Raw genomic sequence first — 19,695 nt, 5'->3', positions numbered from 1 at the left:
CTGAAACCAGTGTTGATTCTTGCTGTCACCTAGGAATGCTTGCAGATGGGGGTATTAAGACAGAGTTGTTTTTATCTTGGTTAGGGATCTTTTCCATGGACAGTTTCTTTGTAATAAACACTCTCCTTTGTCAGATTGAATGTCTAAATGAATCTCATGTCATTAGGTGTTTTTACTTAAGGTAGCTGGTCAGACACCCTTTTGGTTCTAGACGTGCTGATTTTGAGGTGCCTGTGGGTGGCCAAGGGAGATGTGGCCAGGAGGTGGCTGAATATCCTGGTCTAGAGTCAGGAGAGAAACTTGGGCCGGACATGGGCATGTGGTGGAAGCCATGGTGGTGTGTGTGATCTTCCAGGAAGGGATGCAGATGTAGAGAATATGGAAGACGACCCTGGTGGGGCTTGGGGGACATGTGTCAGAAAAGAACGAAGCAACTGGAAAATACACTGTGAATGGGGGGCCCGAGAGGCGTCAAGACAACCAAGAGAACACAGAGCTGAGGGGCAAGGACAGAGAACAGAAAATATGCAGAGGGGTTGCCTCGCCAGAGAAGGAGGTGGCCAGGGAAGCGGATTGAAACAGGGAGAACCGACAACCCTTTCAAGTGGCAGGGGCAGGAGCTAGAGGAGACGGGAGGTCTAGAAAAGATGGCTTTTGTTATTACTATCGTGGTTATTGTTGTCATCACCATTATTATTATTAATGGGAGAGGCTTTTGCACATTAAAATACTAGCAGGGGGGCTTCCCTGGTGGCGCAGTGGTTGAGAGTCTGCCTGCCGATGCAGGGGACGCGGGTTCGTGCCCCGGTCCGGGAAGATCCCACATGCCCTGGAGCGGCTGGACCTGTGAGCCATGGCCGCTGAGCCTGCGCGTCCAGAGCCTGTGCTCCACAACAGGAGAGGCCACAACAGTGAGAGGCCCGCGTACCGCAAAAAAAAAAAAAAAAAAATCCTAGCAGGAAAGAAATTGGAGAGGAAGAGGTTGAAGATACAGGGACCAGAGAGGGCATCAGAGCAAGGCCTCTGAGCAGGGAGGGGGAGGGAGCCAGGAGGAGAGCGGGTCCTGAGGGGACAGGACCTCTCTTCCACTAAAGCCTGAGGACGGGAGAGAAGGCAGGTAAATTTGTTTATTTAGTGGCAGAAAGTTTCTCCCAGGTGAACCCAGGGAACAGCCACATGACGGAGAAAAGCTTCCAGAAGAAGCTGGCAAGGACTGTACAGGCTCTTACTGCCCTTTCACATCCAGTGGACCTCAGCAGGCAGCTCAGAGCCAAGGACAGCCTGGGCGAGATCAGGGCCCCAGCGCACCCCAGGGCAGCCACAAGGCTGGCTCTACAGCACGCAGGGCTACCAAGGCCTTACCAGCCTCAGCGCAGCCCCTTGTCTCCCTTCTAGAAGCAGCCCTGTCTCCTCTGGTCAATTTTAACTTAATTACACTCAAATCTGTTCTGTAGCATGGACCTTTTTTAGGTAATAGTGGCTGCAGGAGTGTTGTTCTATTACTTCACATTTTCCAAACCCACTTCACACAGATGGCATCTCATATTCCTATAAGGCCAAACACAGAAGAGGAATACTGCCAAGGAGGCTGGGCTTGGGACTTGTTTTAGTGCAGTTAGAATGGCCTTATTTCTTTTGACATCTTGATAAATCTTTCTGCACTGGATTTGGGAGATTTCAACACTGAGGAATGCTCATGCCATGTTCATTCAACAAATGAATCTGCTGTGAGCCAGGCCTGTGCCCTGCATGTCACCTCCTTTGTCAGGCTTTATCTCTCTTGGTCTCCACCACAATTCTGTGGAGTTAGTCTCAGCATCCCTGTTTTCATCAGTGATGCAACTGATGCCAAGAGAGCGGTCACCCAGGAAATGAGTGACAGGGTTGGGATTCGGAGCAAGGAAAGGACCCTTTCCATTTTATCAAGGAACCTCTCAAACATAGTGTTTTACCCTGTTGAAGTTTTAATTTTAAAGATTTTTTTTTGATGTGGACCATTTTTTGGAAAGTCTTTATTGAATTTGTTATAATGTTGCTTCTGTTTTGGTCTTTTGGCCGCGAGGCACGTGAGATCTTAGCTGTATTGATGGGACCCGCACCCCCTGTATTGGAAGGTGAAGTCTTAACCACTGGACCACCAAGGAAATCCCAAAGTTTTAATTTTAAATGTGACATGTATTCCAGTGCAAAAGGGTCCTTAGGGAATTGTCAAACGTCAAGAACTGTACATACAGTTTTTAAATCAGGGTCTTAGAAATACTCAAATCAAACAAATTTGGGACAGATGTATTAAGTACCTGCTTTGGTTCTTGCCTGAATGACATCAGCAGAATGAAAGAGAAATAATAATTGATTTTGTTAATAATTCAAGACAGCAATGAGAGTGTGTGTGGAAGAAAGAAGGGAGTGTTTGGAGTTAAAGCCGTGTCTGACAGCAGTGTGACCCTGGAAAGAGGAGGGGGGTAATAACATTTATCAAGTGATTGTTACATGCCAGGTGCTCTGTGTGAGCTTTAATCTTACCTGTTCTAATGAGCTTCACGGGTAAATATATTATCAGGCCCATTTAAGGTGAGAAAATTGAGGTTCTGAGAAGATATACATCACGCAGCTGGTGTGTGGAGGGTGGGCTCTGACCTGGCTTGGTCTGTAAGGTCCACACTGCTCCCTTTGAGGATGCCTTCCAAAGTTACTTACGGTGTGGAAATAGACCCAAACTCTGAATTAAATGAACCCTTACACACGTGTACCCTCCCTGCCCCCCACACTTACGGATGTGTATATAACTTCTGCTGTTTATTAAAGAATTCAGGGAAAAACAAAGGGAGCAACTACCAGCCAGAAACTGGGCAACAACCATGTCTCAGTCCTTGAACATCAGTTTTACAACTTCTCTTTTATATCCGATTATAGCACATATATTTCCAGGGCTGGCTTTGGAATCCGTAGGGGAGAGAGGCTCTTGTCCTCACAGTTACCTTTCGAAAGGGCAGTAATATACATTTGCCGACTGCATATGTTCTAAAGGTGGGGTGGAGTAGGAGTCAATGGAACTGACTTTGTAGGTCAAATATACGCTAGAAAAGAAACTCAGATACACACAACGAGGAGAATCATGGTAAACAGGCAAACTCTACAGCTCAAAGGGATTCACGTATACTTGTGAAAAGAAGTGGAGCCAGAGCATCATTCAAGGTGATGACTAGGACTCAGCCCTCTTCTTTATTAAAACGGATGTGGTGAGAATTACATGAGATAACAATTGATGCTCCCTGTCCCGTACCAACACATGGGGGATTCTTGGTAAATGGTAGCATTAGTTAATATCATTGTCATTACCATGACTTGGGATCTAAATTGTGAGGGTGAGAAGGACTTGGCAGGGTCAAGGATGTCTGCTGTATTTTTTCATGTGGGTGACTGGGAGGACAATGGTGCCATTTATAGAAGTGAGGCCTCCAGGAAGAGGAGCTGTGTTTCTTAGCTCCTGGTTGGTTCCCAAGCGTTCTCAAGTCCAGGTCATTCACCTTGAATCCGGAGCTGCCCATTGCCTGCAGCCGGCTTCCCATAGGCGCCTGCCGGTGACTTCAGTTGGGTCCTGAGATGCATTTGAAGGGCACGGCACTTCAGGCCTAACTGCTCAGTTTATCTTTGGCCATTCCCACAGTACCCCCTGACTTCCTGGTAGACCCCTGATCTGCGTCTATTCCGGCTGGTAGGCGGCCGACCCTCACTAAAGCCCTTATAAAAGTTCCAGGTGTGGGGCAAAAAATAATGTCATTAATAATACAGAGACTGGATATGAGTTAGAAGGAAGCCTTGTAACTGAGGGGTAGAGAACTTTCCTTTCCTGCACTCTCTCTGCCAGGGGTCGCCAAGGCACAAACTGGCAAAGCTGGGCATTTAGTTAATGGCTTTTCCTTCATCCTTTTATCTACTTCCCCCAGGTAATCCCATTAGATTGCTCCCGTTACCTCCCTTGGAGAGGAACCATCCTCACTGTTAGGTAACATTTAGGTCATTTGACTCTTCAAATTATAAGGCTAAATCTGCTAGAAAAGAAGAGACTAGGCTCCTGAAGAAGATAGTAAGGCGACCTGTCCTTCTGCTCCCTTTTGTTTATATGAGAGATGGGAGGGGCAACTTCAGGAAAGAATCTGAGGTCATCCCAGAAGCTTCTCTGATCGCAGTGGGCTTGGCCCAGGACGTCCCCTGGTTCCAGGGATGGAGGATGTCACTTGGTCAATGAAATCTGAGCATCTTCAGCCAGATTTTAATTTTAAGTTAGCCCTGGGGTATGAATCCTGCTCAGTATAACATTATACCCTCTCTCAGACAATTTGCATTAAGAAAGGGCTTCTGGTCCCGAGGAGCTGGCAGAGTGGCAGTGGCGGGGTTGAGAATAATTTGGCACAGAAGTCCTGGGAGATGTGGCCGGGGTTATGGAGAAAAGTATCCTACTTCTCACCCTCACCTCTGGGGGTCCCAGGATACACCTCCACCTATAGACCCAGCCCTCTTCTCCAGAGGAGGAGGAGAATCTCTCCCACCCTCGGAGGACATAGATGGCCAGTGCTTCAGTCCTTCCCCATCTCTGTGTCCACATTCCAGTTAGATGCCCTGCTGTGTTTGCATCCCCATTGGAATCACTGTTGAAATTGACTTTGTGCTTCCCAGGAACTAGCCAGCTGTGGATGGAGTAAGAAGGAGAAACATAGTCTCGCTCCCAACGTCGTGGCCTTTACCCGGAGGTTTAACCAGGTAAGAACGCCGCTTGCATGTGCCTGTGAAGATAGCGCTCTGTTGTCCCCCATGGGCTGGGAGCCCCTCCAGGCTTCAGTCTCAGGCACCTGGCCCCAGGTCCAAACCCCTCTTCCTAAGCCCCACCTTCATCTGTGCTTTTTCACACAGCGGGTGGAATTGAACACATCTTTTCTGTGTTTAAATCATTTCGGTGGCTTCCAATTCCACTTAAGCTAAGGTTCAGGCACCTTCATGTGCCCTACAAGGTCCTGCATGGTGTGTCTGGCTTCTGTCCACCTCTCCAGACTCATCTCTTGACTGTCCCCCTACTCTGTGGGCTTCGGCCATCCTGGCCTCCCACCTCTTCCCTGCTGCATCACATCTTGGTCTCATCAGGCCCCCATTCGTGCTGTCCCCCCTCTTCAGCTCCCAACCAGATCTCAGTGGGAATGTCACTCTCTCTAGGAGCCTCCCATGAATCTCAGCCTGTAAAAGGTCTCCCCGTCATATGTCCCCTCAGTGCACCTGTACTTCTCCATGTGGTCCTTTCCCCATCTGTCCTCATTCTGTGTAACTCTTTAGTCTCCATCTTCCTTGGCCATCTGTGGGCTCCACGAGGGTAGGAACCATGTCTATCTTGTTCATCACTGTGTCCCCCACCACCTTGCCCTATGTCAGGCATATAATAGACCTTCAGTAAATATATGTAGAATGAATGAATGAGGCACTCAGGAAACACTTTTTGAATTGAATTTCTTTGAATTTCTGATGGCCTGGTCACTGGCCGCACACATGCTACTACAAACCGACTTGGTCCAATCAGAACTTTTGCTGCAGGTAGGAAGCTCTGCATCCCCACCTAAAGGAATGACATCAGGGACTTGGACCAGCTAAGTGGGGTAGGCTTCTGACTGCTCAGATAGACCTGCCAGGACATGATCTTCAGTAGAAAGTACCCTGCAAGACCCCTTTGAATAAACCAAAGCTCCAAATGGGGCTGTTGACAGCTTTTCCTCTTTCTTCTTGCTTTTCTGGTTTCAGATGAGGACAGTGGCCTCGAGGTTGCACAGTGTACGTGACTGGGGCTCTGGGTGTTGGGCCTGGGTTCCCTTTGGGCCTTCTCTCCAGCTGGGCCGTCCCGCTGGGAAATGCCGGGTCCTGCACATTGCCGTTACTCAGCTCTCTCCAGGCTTCTCCAGCCCTGGCTGGTTACCGCTCCAAGCATAGTGGGAGCCTCAGAGAGGCGCCAGCTTGTGTTCTGATGATCAAGGCCAGAGTTCACATTATTGTTGTTTTCTGAGATACAGCAGGAACTAAGGAAGGCCTAGCCACATCTGTGGTAGGGACTGTACACCCTTTGTTTTGAACAGAGAAATAATGAAGCCTTTTTTTTTTCTTCTTTATTTTCAAAATCTTTTCCTTTTCAACTGAGCTTAGTCTTTTAAAAAAAACCAGATGTGTACACAGTATCAGGGGATTCATAGTTTCCTTAGCAAAACTATTTGGCTGGGAGCCAGCTGAGTCCCACCTCTGATCAGCTACAGAGCTCCCGGAGGAGGGCCACTGGCGGCTCTGATGTAATCTGCTCTGCACGTGGAGGCCAGGTCAGTTTGGCAAAGGGCAGTGCAGCTTGTTCTGCGAACAATTGTATTGTGTCCAGCTCAGACCAAGTGGGTGAAATGAGCCAGAAGTAAAGCTGCATTTTCCCAAACAGAATGCTCTGAGAAATGGTCTCCCTGCTGGCCTGTGAGCCACTTAGAGAGCAGTTCCTGGACACAGCCCTGGTAGCTCTGGTTTGAAAACTGGCCAGCGGCCAGTCCATCAGCCGCTGGGGCTGCTTTCTCTGAGATGAACTGATTGGCGTCTCCTCCTGGCAGACTTTCATGTGTGACAACAAAGCTGCTCATCAGACTCCAGATAAAGGCAAGCAGGTCACTTACCTTTCTGAGCCTGTTTTCTTTATCTGTGAATGAGAATAATAATAGTACTCACTTTGCACAGTTGTTATGAAAATTAAATGAAATGATATAGGTAGAGCTCTTAGCGCTGTGTCTGTATGTAGTAGGCATCCAAACATTTTTTCGGGAAAAAAGGGAAGATTAGCTGATTGGAAGGAGGTTGCAAGGGAATCTGAGGCTCCCTGTGGCCAAACCAAAAATCCAGCAGCCAGTGTTCTGGTCGGCCTCTGAGGACGTGCCTGCTTCTCCATGTGACCTGAGTCCCTTGGGATTTGTTTATAGAGTGGCTGAGATGGAAGAGCTTGGCCAAGTTCCCTAAGGGTCTGTTATGGGCCAGGCTTGTGACTTGGCCCCAGGGAGTTCACCATAAAGCCAGAAGTTCTCAGTCTTTTTCCGATCACGGGTTCTTTTGAGAATCTGACAATACCACATATGAACCTGCCCTCAGATAAATACATAGATATATACATTTGCATTTAATTTGAGTGGGTTTGCTGCCTCCCCTGCCCACTGCCCCCCAAAGTCTGTACATGAACACTTTAGAGGTCTGTGGACAGCAGGCTGAGGAGCTGTAGTCGCATGGAATCAAACAGGCCTAAGTTTCCACCTTAGCTCTACAACTTGTTGCCTGTATGATCTTGGGTTGTCTTTCAGCCTCTGACCTTCCTCATTTATAAAATAGGAAGAATCATTTCAAGTGATTTTTGAAGATTAAATAAGAATCATGGATATAAAGGGTTTAGCTCAGCACTTGACATATAGTAAACAAGTAATATTAGCCTTAAAAAGGATGGTAGTGTAGTGGGAGCTACAAGCTGAAAGGAAGGTTAGCCTTGGGCCTAAGTGCTGGCGGTGGGGTTGAGATTGTGTCCTGAAGATGAAGAATTAGGAAGAGATGGAGAGGGAATTCGGATAACTTGGTTCCAGTCCAGGCTCTGCTGCTAACCTGTTCTGAGGCCTTAGGCAAGTCGAAGTCGAGGTCTCAGGACCCTTATGTATTAGCAGAGATTGGACCGGGCAAAGGTTCCCAACACTTTGCCCTGGAGGACTGCTTTAACTTTTCTCATTGACTCAGACTGAAACCCCAGCTCAAACTCACCTTACTGGCTTATGTAACAATGTCCAGGGAGAAACTAGACTTCACATATTGCTAGGGGCCTTGGATGTTGCTGCTCTCTCTACCTGGAGGTCCCTGGAGACGTTTAGGGAGGTGTTTTCTCCGTGCTGGCTCCCCTCAGGCAGCCTCCTCCTCTGTGGTTCCAAGATGGCTGCCAGCAGCTCACTGTGAGGGCAACCCCTGCAGAAAAGACCTTCCTCTTCTTCAGTAGCTCCATTTGATGTCCTGGAACAGAGACTCTGGGGTTGATGGCCCTGGCTTGGGTCCCATCCTGCGCTTCGTGATCTCATCACCCTGACCAGGAAACAGGAGGCTCTGGCTGGCCGGGTCTCAGAAACAGGCCTTCCCGTGGAGGTAGGGTAGGGGGCCAAGGCTGCAGGGGATTGGAGGACTGGCAGTTCCTCAGGGAAAGTTGGTGCTTGGACAGGAAGAGGCTGAGGGATGGCCAGAACTGCCCGCAGACCCTCTTCCCTCTTGCACTCTTCCATCCAGCTCTGAGCTTTCTCCCCTGATCAATCTGCTGATACTCCATCCATGCATCATTAGCCTAGTCACTGAATATTCCTGATCCCTCTTGGCTTTAATCGAGACTATTTAAAAAACAGTTATTGAGCACTTAGGCTCAACTTACTGAGTTAGATACTGTGCTAAGCATTTAACCTGCATCATCTAACTCTGTTTTCACAAAACCCAATGAGGCCGATATTTTAAACCCATTTTATGGATGAGGAAGCTGAGGTTCTGGAAAGTGAAGTAACTTGCTCAAAGCCACATAGCTGGTGAGTTTCTTTACTGAGGGGCCTCCCCATTTTTCTGAACATGACTCCAGTAGAACCCCCTGTTCTTCCAGACTTCATTTATCACAGGGCTGGGAGGCAGTGTTAGCATTTTCCCTTCCAAATGCTACCTCCAAACAATTATTCTTTCCTCATTGTATAAACCCTCTTTCATTTGAGGCTCATTACTTCTGGTTATATTCATTTATTTATTTAATAGACATTGACTGAACATGTACCGGGCTCTGTGCTAGGTTCAGGGGGTCAGCAGTAAACTAGATGTAGCCCTTGCCATCATTAGCTCATAGTCTGGTGGGGGAGACAGACGTGATGGAGGGGATTACAGTCCAGGGGAATCAGTGCTAGAGTGGGAAAACCAGAGGAGAGGTGTGGGCATAGGAAGGGAGGCCAGGAGACTGGATTGGAGTCCGTCCCATTAATCTAGGCAAACGACAGAGATGTAAAGTGGCCGGGCTCAAGAGAATATTAAGAGACCGAATGATAGCACTGGGTGATTGACTGGATTTGGAGGGAGATGACAGGAAGGCGCAAAGGAGGCCCTGCTTTGGTTCTTGGCAGCATCACTCTTTGAGATGGTGAGTGCAGAGGAGGAAGAGCAGTTGTGAGAGAGGAGATGACAGAGAGGAGAGAGGTTTGGACGTGGAGCTCAACCATGCAGCAGGTAATTGGATATTTGCGTCTGGGAGTCAGGGGAAAGATCCAGCTTGAAGATGCAGATATTGGAGTCACCTGCATTCGAAGCCACAGGAGTAGATGAGATTTCCCAGGGGGCAACAGAGGCCCACGTGAGAGTCTCAGGGCTTATGGGAAGGGGCTGAGAAAGAGCAGCCTGGGCATGAAAAGAACACCCAGAAAGGCTGGCGTCTTGGAAATCACTGTCTCAAGGATAACGGGATGCTACAGAATGGGTCATTTAAAAGGACTAAAAAAAGAGACTTTTATGTTTAGCAGCACGGCGGTGCTAGGCTCAGCAGGAGCTGTTTTGCGGGGATGTGAAATGGAAGCTGGGCTGTAGCAGCTTGAGCGGTAGATGTGAGGAAATGGAGAGAGCAGGTGTAGGCGATGCTTGAACAGTGGCTCTAAGGAGAAAGATGAGAAGAAGGGGGTGGCTGGAGGGGTGGAAGACGTTCAGGGAGGTGCTAATGTTCCTCTTTTCTTTTCAGCAGAAAGAGCCTTGGGGGTGTACATATTTTGAATGGAAAGAGCCAGTAGACCGGGAAAAATTAAAGATGAGGAGAGGGAGGGAATACATAATGAAGTGAAGTCCCCGCGAAGGTGGGAGAGGCCGAGGCCTGGGACCTCTTCATCGTAAAAGGCGAGTCTGCAGAAAGGAAAGATACAGACACAGGTCTGCTTATAGGTGTGCAAGAGGTTCATGGCTCCTCTTTCCTCAGTGAAATAGGAGGTGAAGGCGGGGAAGCAGGAGGAAAGCTTGAGGGGTTTGGGGGGAGCTTGAAAAAGCCACTCCAGGGGAAAGAGAATGTTGACTACGGAAATATAGAAAGACTTGTGGGCAGAGCCGATGGAAATAGAGGTTGTGGCTTTTAAAGTAGCCCCAGGGCATGAGGGTAGCTGGTTTTCTCTAGTTGCACTTTGCAGCCTAAAGAGAGGGGCACAGGAGGGCAAGCGGTTGGATCCATCCATGATGAGCAAAGCAGATTTTTTGAAGGACCATGGGGCAAGGGACCTAAAAGTACTGGCTAAGAAGGGGCTGAAGTGACAAATGATAGGGGATCCGTCTGCTCAAGAGGAAAAGGGCCACCAAGGACTCCAAGGCGTGGTGAGAGGGAAGGATGAGCACAGCAGTGGGGCTGGGGTCAAGGGGCAGGTGAGGATTAGAAGGTTAAAGGTTGTGGCCCGAGACTGGAACTTCAGGTTTCTGATGCAGGGCAGTCCTCGGTAATTTGGAGAAGGGGGTGACTGGAGTGATAGGTGGGTAACAGTTGCTGAAGTGACCATGGTCGTTCACAGTGATGTTGATGTTACCCAAGGAATAAGGCAGGGTTTGCTATGGAGAGGAAGGCAGTGGTCCAGATTCTGATCTGCTTGCTATCTCTAAAGTTTTACCTTTCCAGAATGTAAAAAAAAAAAAAAAAAAAAAAAGGGACTCATATATATGTAGCCTTTTCTGACTGTCTTTTCACTTAGCCATATGCATTTCAGATTCATCCATGTCTTTATATGGCTTGATGGCTTTTTTATGAGTACTGCTCATTGTATGGATTTACTAGTCTATCCATTCACCTTCTGAAGGACTTACAGTTTTTGATGATTATGAGTAAAACTTCTATAAACATATGCATGCTGTTTTTTTTGGTGTGGACATAAGACTTCAAATAAACTGGGTAAATATCTAGGAGTACAGTTGCTGGATCGTGTCTACCATTTTGCATTCCCACCAGCAAAGAGTGAAAGTTTGTGTTGCTTCAGGAAGAAATAAAACTGTCTTTATTCACAGATGACATGATGGTCTATACAGAAAATCTCAAAGAAATCTATTTTTAAAACTCCTGGAACTAATAAGGGAGTATAGCAAGGATGCAGGGCACAAGATCAATATATGAAAGCTTTCCTATATACCAGCAATGAAGAACTGGAACTTGAAATTTAAAAAAAAAAAACCACCATTTACAGTAGCACACACATAATCAAGAAATACTTCGGTATAAGACTAACAAAGTATGTACAGGTTTTATATGTGGAAAACTATAAAACACTGATGGAAGAAATCAAAGTAGATTGAAATGGAGAGGCATTCCATCTTCATGTATTAGAAGACTCATTGTTCAATGTCAGTTCTTCCCAGCTTGATCTATAGATTCAATTCAATCCTACTTGAAATCCCAGCAAGCTATTTTATAAATATCAACAAACTGATTCTAAAGTTTATATGGAAAGGCTAAAGATGTAGAATAACCAGCACAATACTGAAAAAGAATGAAGTTGGAGGACTCACTCTACCTGATTTCAAGACTGATTGTAAAGCTATCAAGACAGCTTGGTATTGGCAAAAGAATAGATGTCTAGGATTATGAAACAGACTAGAGAGCCCAGAAATAGACCCAGACAAATATAGTCAACTGACCTTTGACAAATACATGAGGGCATTCAGTGGAGAAAGAGTAATTTCTTCAACAAATGGTGCTGGAACAATTGGAACTGTTTTTGTGTATGTGAAAAAATGAACCTAGACACAAGAGTTTAGGCCTTTCATAAAAATTAACTCAGGGCTTCCCTGGTGGTGCAGTGGTTGAGAGTCCACCTACCGATGCAGGGGACGTGGGTTCGTGCCCTGGTCCGGGAAGATCCCACATGCCGCGGAGCGGCTGGGCCGCTGAGCCTGCGCGTCCAGAGCCTGTGCCCCACCACGGGAGAGGCCACAACAGTGAGAGGCCCGCGTACCGCAAAAAAAAAAAATTAACTCAAAATTGATCATAGACCTAAATGTAAAAGACAAAACTATAAAACTTTTAAAAGAAAACATAGAAGAAAACCCTACATGACCTTTGGTGATGAGTTATTAGATATAATAACACCAAAGCACAATCCATGAAAGAAAAAATTGGTAAGTTGGACTTCATTAAAATTAAAATCTTCTATTCTGCAAAAGACATTTTTAAGAGAATTAAAAGACAGCACAGACTGGGAAAAATATTTGCAAAACACATATCTGATAAAAGACTTGAATCCAAAGTATATTCTTAATACTTAACAATAAGGAAACGACCCAATTAGGGACTTCCCTGGCGGTCCAGTGGTTATGACTTCGCCTTCCAATGCAGGGGGTACAGATTTGATCCCTGGTCTGGGAGCTAAGATCCCACATGCCTCGTGGCCAAAAAAAACAAAACATAAAACGGAAGCAATATTGTAACAAATTCAATAAAGACCTTAAAAATGGTCTACATCAAAAAAAAATCTTGAAAAAAGAAAACAACCCAATTAAAAAACAGGCCAGGGACTTCCCTGGTGGTGCAGTGGTTAAGAATCCACCTGCCAATGCAGGGGACACGGGTTCGATCCCTGGTCCAGGAAGATCCCATATGCTGCGGAGCAACTAAGCCCATGTGCCACAATTACTGAGCCTGTGCTCTAGAGTCCGCGAGCCACAACTACTGAGCCCAAACGCCGCAACTACTGAGCCGACACACTGCAACTACTGAAGCCCGCGTGCCTAGAGCCTGTGCTCTACAATAAGAGAAGCCACCCCAATGAGAAGCCCGCACACTGCAATGAAGTGAAACCTGCTTGCTGCAACTAGAGAAAGCCTGCGCACAGCAACAAAGACCCAATGCAACCAAAAAAACCAAAAAAAACAAAAAAAAACAGGCCAAATATCTGAATAAGTACTTTACCAAAAAGATGTAACCAAGGGCAAATAAACGTGAAAAGATGCTCAGCATTATTTGCCATCGGGGAAATGCAAACACTACGCACCTATTAGAATGGCTAAAAAAAACCCCAAAACAAACAAACAAAAAACTTCACCAAATCTGACAGTACCAATTGTTGACAAGTAATTGGAGCAACACAAACTCTCATTTGTTTTTGGTGGGAATGAAAAATGGTACGATCCAGCAATTGCACTCCTCAATATTTATCCAGTTTATTTGCACTCTTACATCTACACACATACACATATTCACACACACACACAGATACACAGATAGCACACAAATATTTATAGCAGCTTTATTTATAATAGTCAAATACTGAAAGTAACTAGGGTGTCCTTCAGTAGGTGAAAGGATAGGCAAACTGGTAAATTCATACAATGGCATAGTATTCATCTGAAAAAAAAAAAGCCATCAAGCCATATAAAGACATGGATGAGTCTTAAATACATATTGCTAAGTGAAAGAAGCCAGTCTGAAAAGGCAACCTAAGTGTGATTACCTCCCCCATTTTTTTTTTGACGTTCTGGAAAATGCTGAAAAAGAGTTCTGGAAAGGTAAAATTATAGAGATGGTAAACAGATGAGTGGCTGCCAGAGGTGTGAGAAGGGGAGAGCTTTGAGTAGGTGAAGAATGGGATTTTTCAGGGTGGTGAAACTATGCCATATGATACTATAATGTTGGATACGTGCCACTGTGCGTTTGTGAAAACCCATAGAACTTTACAGCTTAGTGCTAAATATGCACATTTTAATCACTGTGGAGATTAAGGGGTCCTAGGATGGAATGTAGAACAGAACAAGCGAACCTAACTAGATTATAAATGTATGAAACAACCTCCCTGAGAAGGGTGAGGGGAAAAGGTGCTGGCCTAAGTAACTTTGGAAATGAGGGAGCCTGAAAGATTAAAGACAAAAGGAACTGTATATAAGCACTGTACTCTGATCAAGTTATTTCCCAAGGGCGGATGGGTAACAATTCTGGAGCCATTATGCATGAACACTGGAATTGAACAATTAAGGAAATGGGTGGCAGATGGTGGGACCCAGGTTTCTCCCACCTGTTGGAGTGGGAAGTTGTAGACAAGCAAGAGGAGGCTAGAATGATCCATATGGTAATGGATTGGAGGTGGAGACATTAGTAGTAAGTCATATTTAGCTTAATATTGATACAGATGGTTACATATAGAAATATTTATAGGTATGTATATACACAAGAGTTAGGGTACACACACACAACATTTCCTTGCTCTGCATCTGAGAGGACCTGGAAACAGTGATACCTAAGTAGCACAAGCACACGTAGCTCCCAGATCTTGGTTTCTAATACCATTATCTAATAAAAGGAACCCGGGAGCACTTCCCTGCTGGTCCAGTGGGTAAGACTCTGTGCTCCCAATGCAGGGGGCCCGGGTTCGATCCCTGGTTGGATGCCTGGTCGGGGAACTAGATCCCACACGCATGCCACAGCTAGGAAGTCCGCATGCTGCAACGAAGATCCCGCATGCTGCAACTAAGACCCAGCCAGCGCAGCCAAAATAAATAAGTAAATAAATAAATAAAATATTTTTTAAAAAAGGAACCAAGGCTCCTTGGAGAAATGGCTGGTTTCGGACTGGGACAAGAAATGTACAGGATGAGGTGGTAGCATCTTGTAGTTCCAGAAAGTAAGGAGGTGCTCAAACAAACCAACCAAACAATGCTGGGGGCATGTCGAAGCCAGCTCTCCGTGGCCAAAGCTGGAACAATTTGAGTAAGGAAATAAATAACATAGTATTGGATCAAAACCTCAAAGTATAAAATAAATATCCATGAGTCCATTCTGATGTAAACAAATGATGGAATAAATAAATGGGGGAGACTAGACAAACCTCCTATGCAGAAGAATTCCCAATAATCTATGTAGATATTTTGCCCTCAAGAAGGTGGAGCACAACTGCCTCCTTCCTTCCGTAGCGACTTCCTTCCAAAGTTTGAGGTGATAGTATTATTTATGCAACCAGTTCCCTATTGATGGGCATATTCTTTTGCTTTATAAACAGTGCTTCAGTGAACCCTTGTATGTATATCACTCTACATTTCTGTATTTTTGTAAGATAAATATTCCAGGGAGAATATAACTTTTAACAGCTTGAAAGATATATTCAAGTGGTTCTTCAAAATGGTCCTGTGAATATATACCCCTGCAAACAGTGTATGAGTATCAGTTTCTCCACACTCTTGGCACACTGTATGACTCACAAAGGGATAATGTATTCTCTTTAAAATAAACACCTTTTACTAATCAAGAGTCAGAGGACAGGTGTCCCAACGGAAAGGTGGATGAAGAACCTGAACATGTAATTCACAGGCAAATAATACAAATGGCCTATAAATATTTGCAACAAAAAACTGAAAAAAAACGTGCAAAAAATGTTAACTGAGGAGTCATGAAAGAAATGTAAAATAGAAACAGTGAGACATTAGTTTGTCCACTAGGTTAGTAAAGAAAAAAAGAGCTGTAATAACTGGTATTAGCCTGCTCCAATTTTTATGGATCAACAAATAAAGCTTTTGGAGGCCAAGTTTTTAAATATATACTTTTGAAAAAAGGTACACATATTTTTATTCACTCCACCTTACAGGAATTTATCCTCAGACCTTAATTAAAAATGTATAAAGATATATGTATAAATATGTTCACCACAGCATTGTCTATCACAACAAAATAATTCGAAATAAGCTACCCAACAGTAGGAGGTTCCTTAATGATGAGACATCCCTAAGATGAAATGCTTGGCAACTGCTAAAAAATGTGTTGATATTCTTATATATTTATAAAAATTCTTGTGATAGTATGATTAATATATACCAATTTAATTGAAAAAGAGAAACATGTTCTATGACTAGACAGACATACGTTCTGAGACATGACAAACATATGTTCCAAGAAGGACACATACCACAATGTTTATCACGGGGGTCTGTATGTGAGAATGAGCTTGCAAATGACTTCTGTCTCTTGTGCTTATCTCTGTCCCTTTGTTTTCTGCATTAACCTTCTCTTAAATTTTGTAGCTAAAAAACAATTAAAACCATGGTGATTCTCCCCTTGTAATGTCTCTCTCCTCTGCCCCTTTCCTACATCTCCTTCAACACTGCCCTTGCTCAGGCCTCCCATCTCTCACTTAGACCATCGCCTCAGCTTCTTGATGGGTGTCCCTGCTCCTGCAAAAGGGTCTAGCCTCTCACTCCTGTGCTCAGAAGCCTCTGGAACTCCCCCTGCTCAGCATAGTGTCCCTTTGTTTCTCCAGACCCCCTTCCCTTCTAAGTTCAGTCTCCCTCTCCGCCCCAACCCCATGGGGCGCCTGCAACACCAGTCCTGTCCACCCGCTCAGCTCTCCCTGGTCTCCTCACCTGTTGAGGGTCTACCCATCTTTCAAGGCCCACCTCCTCTAGGAAGCCTTCTTTTCTCATTATCTCCCCCATACTCCAGTTCACTTGGTTTGAACTTCTTTGATGGCCATGATCACCAGCTGCCTTTTAATACAGTGATATCTGGACTGACAGGTCTGGACTCGCAGTGCCTGGAGCGCACAGTAAGGGCTTCGTGGAAGTCTGCTGAAGTGAACTGATCCAGAGTTGCCTCTGAACACCACCTGAGTCAACTCTGCCACGTTTCATAATTATGCTTTAAATAGGTGTGATTTTTTTGACACATAAGAATCTATTAAATTATACATATAAACTATCACACTTGAGATTTATGTGGCATAAAGTGTGTATGTATTAAAATATAAGGTTTATGGGCATATCACCTAGAAAAAATCTTGCTATATGGAAAATCTTTCTTCTGTAACTGGCTAGTAACATTTGAGTCTGAACTTAATTTTAGGCAATTCCTTGGAAAAAATGATTCTATGGAAACCCAGGCATGTCCTGGAGGCAACCACAATTACACAGAGAAAACTTTTCTATAATATTCCTGCTTAATATAAGAAGCCAAATTTTGATTCTTGGTGATTTAATCTTTTCTTGTTTTCTTATTGAAAAGTGATAGTATTTCAGTGAAGGGAAATACATTTTGGTTGCAGCAGTAAACATGCTTTGATAACTCTGGACTCTCCTTAACTATTTTAGTCTTTGTAAAATTTAGAGGTTTTAGATGCTTAGCCTTCCTTTTCAATCCACGTCTCCCCTGTTCTCTGCCCATCTCTCCTCCTTTCTTTGCGGGGCTGTCATTGCACTCTTGGGCATCCATGTTTCACATAGAGCTGTTGTTATAGTCATGAAACATAAACAGGAATGCAAACCACTGCCCAGCGTTTCTTAGCATGAAGCTCCTCTTGTTTCATTGAGGCATCGTGTGAGTCAACTAGACACTGGTGGATGACTTTCTTGTTCCCACCAAAGGACTCGGGCTCGAGGATGGTCAAGTGTGAATGATATTCTGAACCAAAAGTACCAGTATATCCTTTTGGCATATGCTGTCTCCAGAAAAACATGCCCTTTTACCTGCATTGCTTTACAGAACTTTGAGAGATGTTTTTGTATCACTTAAATTATTGGACAAACCTCTCCTAGAAAATGAAATTTGTTATAATTGTGCGAATATAGGTGAGTCCTTCTTGCCTTGGGCCTGGCTGGGGATATGGATCTCATAGGTGGTACTGCCAGCATGCATATCCCTTTGTCTGGCCATTTGTCCATCGGTCCATCCATCCATCCGTCTCCCCATAACTGGGATCCTTCTGAGCAGAAATCCTGTCTGATGCATCTCAAAATTTCCTGAAGCACCTTCAGGGAGACCCATATGTCGATGGAGGCCCAATAAGTCCCCTGTGGCTAATGATGGGAGTACTTATTTCTCTCAGCACCACTATGCGTGTTGGAGAGCTGGTGCTGATGGCATGGGACCCACTTGTAGGGTTGGGTGTCATAAAGGAACCCTCAACCTCCTGCAACCCTAGGGTTTGCTCTCTCAGTCTCCCAGCCTCTTAGAAATCCCATAGAAGTAGTGGGCGGGGTAACTTGGTTGGTCCGGCATTTAACAACTTTTCTGGTGTGTGTGTGTGTGTGTGTGTGTGTGTGTGTGTGTGTGTCTGTGTCTGTGTCTGTGTGTCTGTGTCTGTGTTTGACTCTACAGGTCAGTTTTTGGGTTGTACGAGAAATTCTAACAGCACAGACTTTAAAAATAAGGGCAGAAATCCTGAGCCATTTTGTGAAAATAGCCAAGGTAAGCTGTTTTATTATGACTTTCCCCCTTCCTTTCCTTCCTTTTTTGTCGCAAAAAGGTGTTGCCTTGGTACTTTGGGAGCTGATTTGCTCTGGATGAGCCGGGCAGGGTTCAGACACGGGGCTCTGACCCAGCTTCCCCAGGCAGAGGCAGCTGTGGGACCAGCCTGGCTGCTTGCTCGGCCTCCCAGCCCCTGTGCATGCACAGGCAGGTGCCCTCCACCCTGTGGTTTTGGCAGCCAACCATTCTTTATAGCTGGCCTTTCACAGACTCTCCACGAGGCCCCAGCGGCTACCTCTGGGATCCATTCATCCTCCTATTCAGATTTAGCCAGTGCTGGGAGTTGATGGCTTTTAGTCAGCATCGGAGGTTGTGACACCATCACATCCTGCACAGTTTGTTCGCGGTCAGCAGAGCTCACCCCACCCAATCTTGCACTTGAGGCCCGGGCCCTGCTGCCCCGACCCCACCCCCTGGGCCTGCCCTGGTAGGGTTGGTCCTTCCCGGTTATTGGGCACCAGGCTCACATCTTTACCCCACTTTCCCCTCCTCTTCCCTCATCTCTGCCAGCCCAGGCTGTGATCCCACAGGCCTTCCTGGACCACTCTCATCTCTTACACAGTCCTGCCAGCCCCACCCAGCCCACTGCTCCCCACCACGGGGCTCGCCTGACTCAGCGGAGCACCGTCCTGTCTGTTTACTGCCCGCTTTGTGTGTGCGTGTTGTCTTCCCACCCAGGTCCTAGGCCAGCTCACCTTCACTGCGGCCCCTCTCTGGCCAGGCGCCATAGCTGCTGCTTTACAGAAATGATTGCATTTGACGCTCACATTATTATTATCCCATTTCCTGAGGAGGAAGGGGAGGCTTAGAGAGGTGGGTGTCCACGCCCAGGCCCCACGGTCAGTCGGAGCATGTCGCTCTGCCTTCAAGAGAGCTGCTCTGCTGCTCCTCACAGCAAGGTTGTGTTCATCCAGCTCTAAGTATGTTAGGGGCATGGACACTTTTACATCCTGTGCATTCTGAAGTGCCTGGAACTGTTGCTGGGCTTAATGATACTTGTTGCTCTCGGTGAGTTCGTGCTGGGCCACGAGAGAAAGTGGGATGAAGTTCCAGCCCACCTGGTGCTTTCAGTGTGGAAGTTTCCAGTCCCCACCCAAGGGATCCAAAACGATTCCTCCTTAAGCTCTGCCATCTTCCGATGGTGGATCATCATGCTGGCGCTGTGCCCTGGGTATGTTCTTGTTCGAGCCTCCTCCTTTCTCTGGGCCTTGGTTTCCCATCTATAAAATGGGAAAGGGGTGGATTAGATAATCTCCCAGAGAACCTTCACCTCTAAAACAAATTCTGTGACAGGCCTAGCCATTCAGATACAAAGGATGAAATTCAGCTCACTCAGAGAATCTATTATTAGACACAGCAAACGATTAGGGAATATTACGAGATGTATGAAATGCAGTATTAACTTGTGTGGT

The 19,695-nt window shown here is 45.8% G+C and overlaps 1 protein-coding gene across 8 annotated transcripts in view; it reads left to right on the top strand.

Moving 5' to 3' along the window:
• Positions 1-19,695, top strand: part of RALGPS1 (Ral GEF with PH domain and SH3 binding motif 1) — a 289,045-nt gene that overhangs the window by 95,572 nt on the left and 173,778 nt on the right. For all 8 annotated transcript variants that reach the window (XM_082622855.1, XM_082622854.1, XM_082622858.1 and 5 more), the window contains 2 exons: positions 4,678-4,761; positions 18,134-18,223. In XM_082622855.1, coding sequence (XP_082478981.1) covers positions 4,678-4,761; positions 18,134-18,223 — 174 coding nt within the window. The remainder of the gene's footprint in view (positions 1-4,677; positions 4,762-18,133; positions 18,224-19,695) is intronic.

Source organism: Mesoplodon mirus (genome assembly GCF_964341445.2).
Source record: "Mesoplodon mirus genome assembly, chromosome: 1".
In the NCBI taxonomy this organism is placed as follows: domain Eukaryota; kingdom Metazoa; phylum Chordata; class Mammalia; order Artiodactyla; family Ziphiidae; genus Mesoplodon; species Mesoplodon mirus.
The sequence above is the reverse complement of the archived record's forward strand: the minus strand, read 5'-3'. Positions and strand labels throughout refer to the sequence as shown.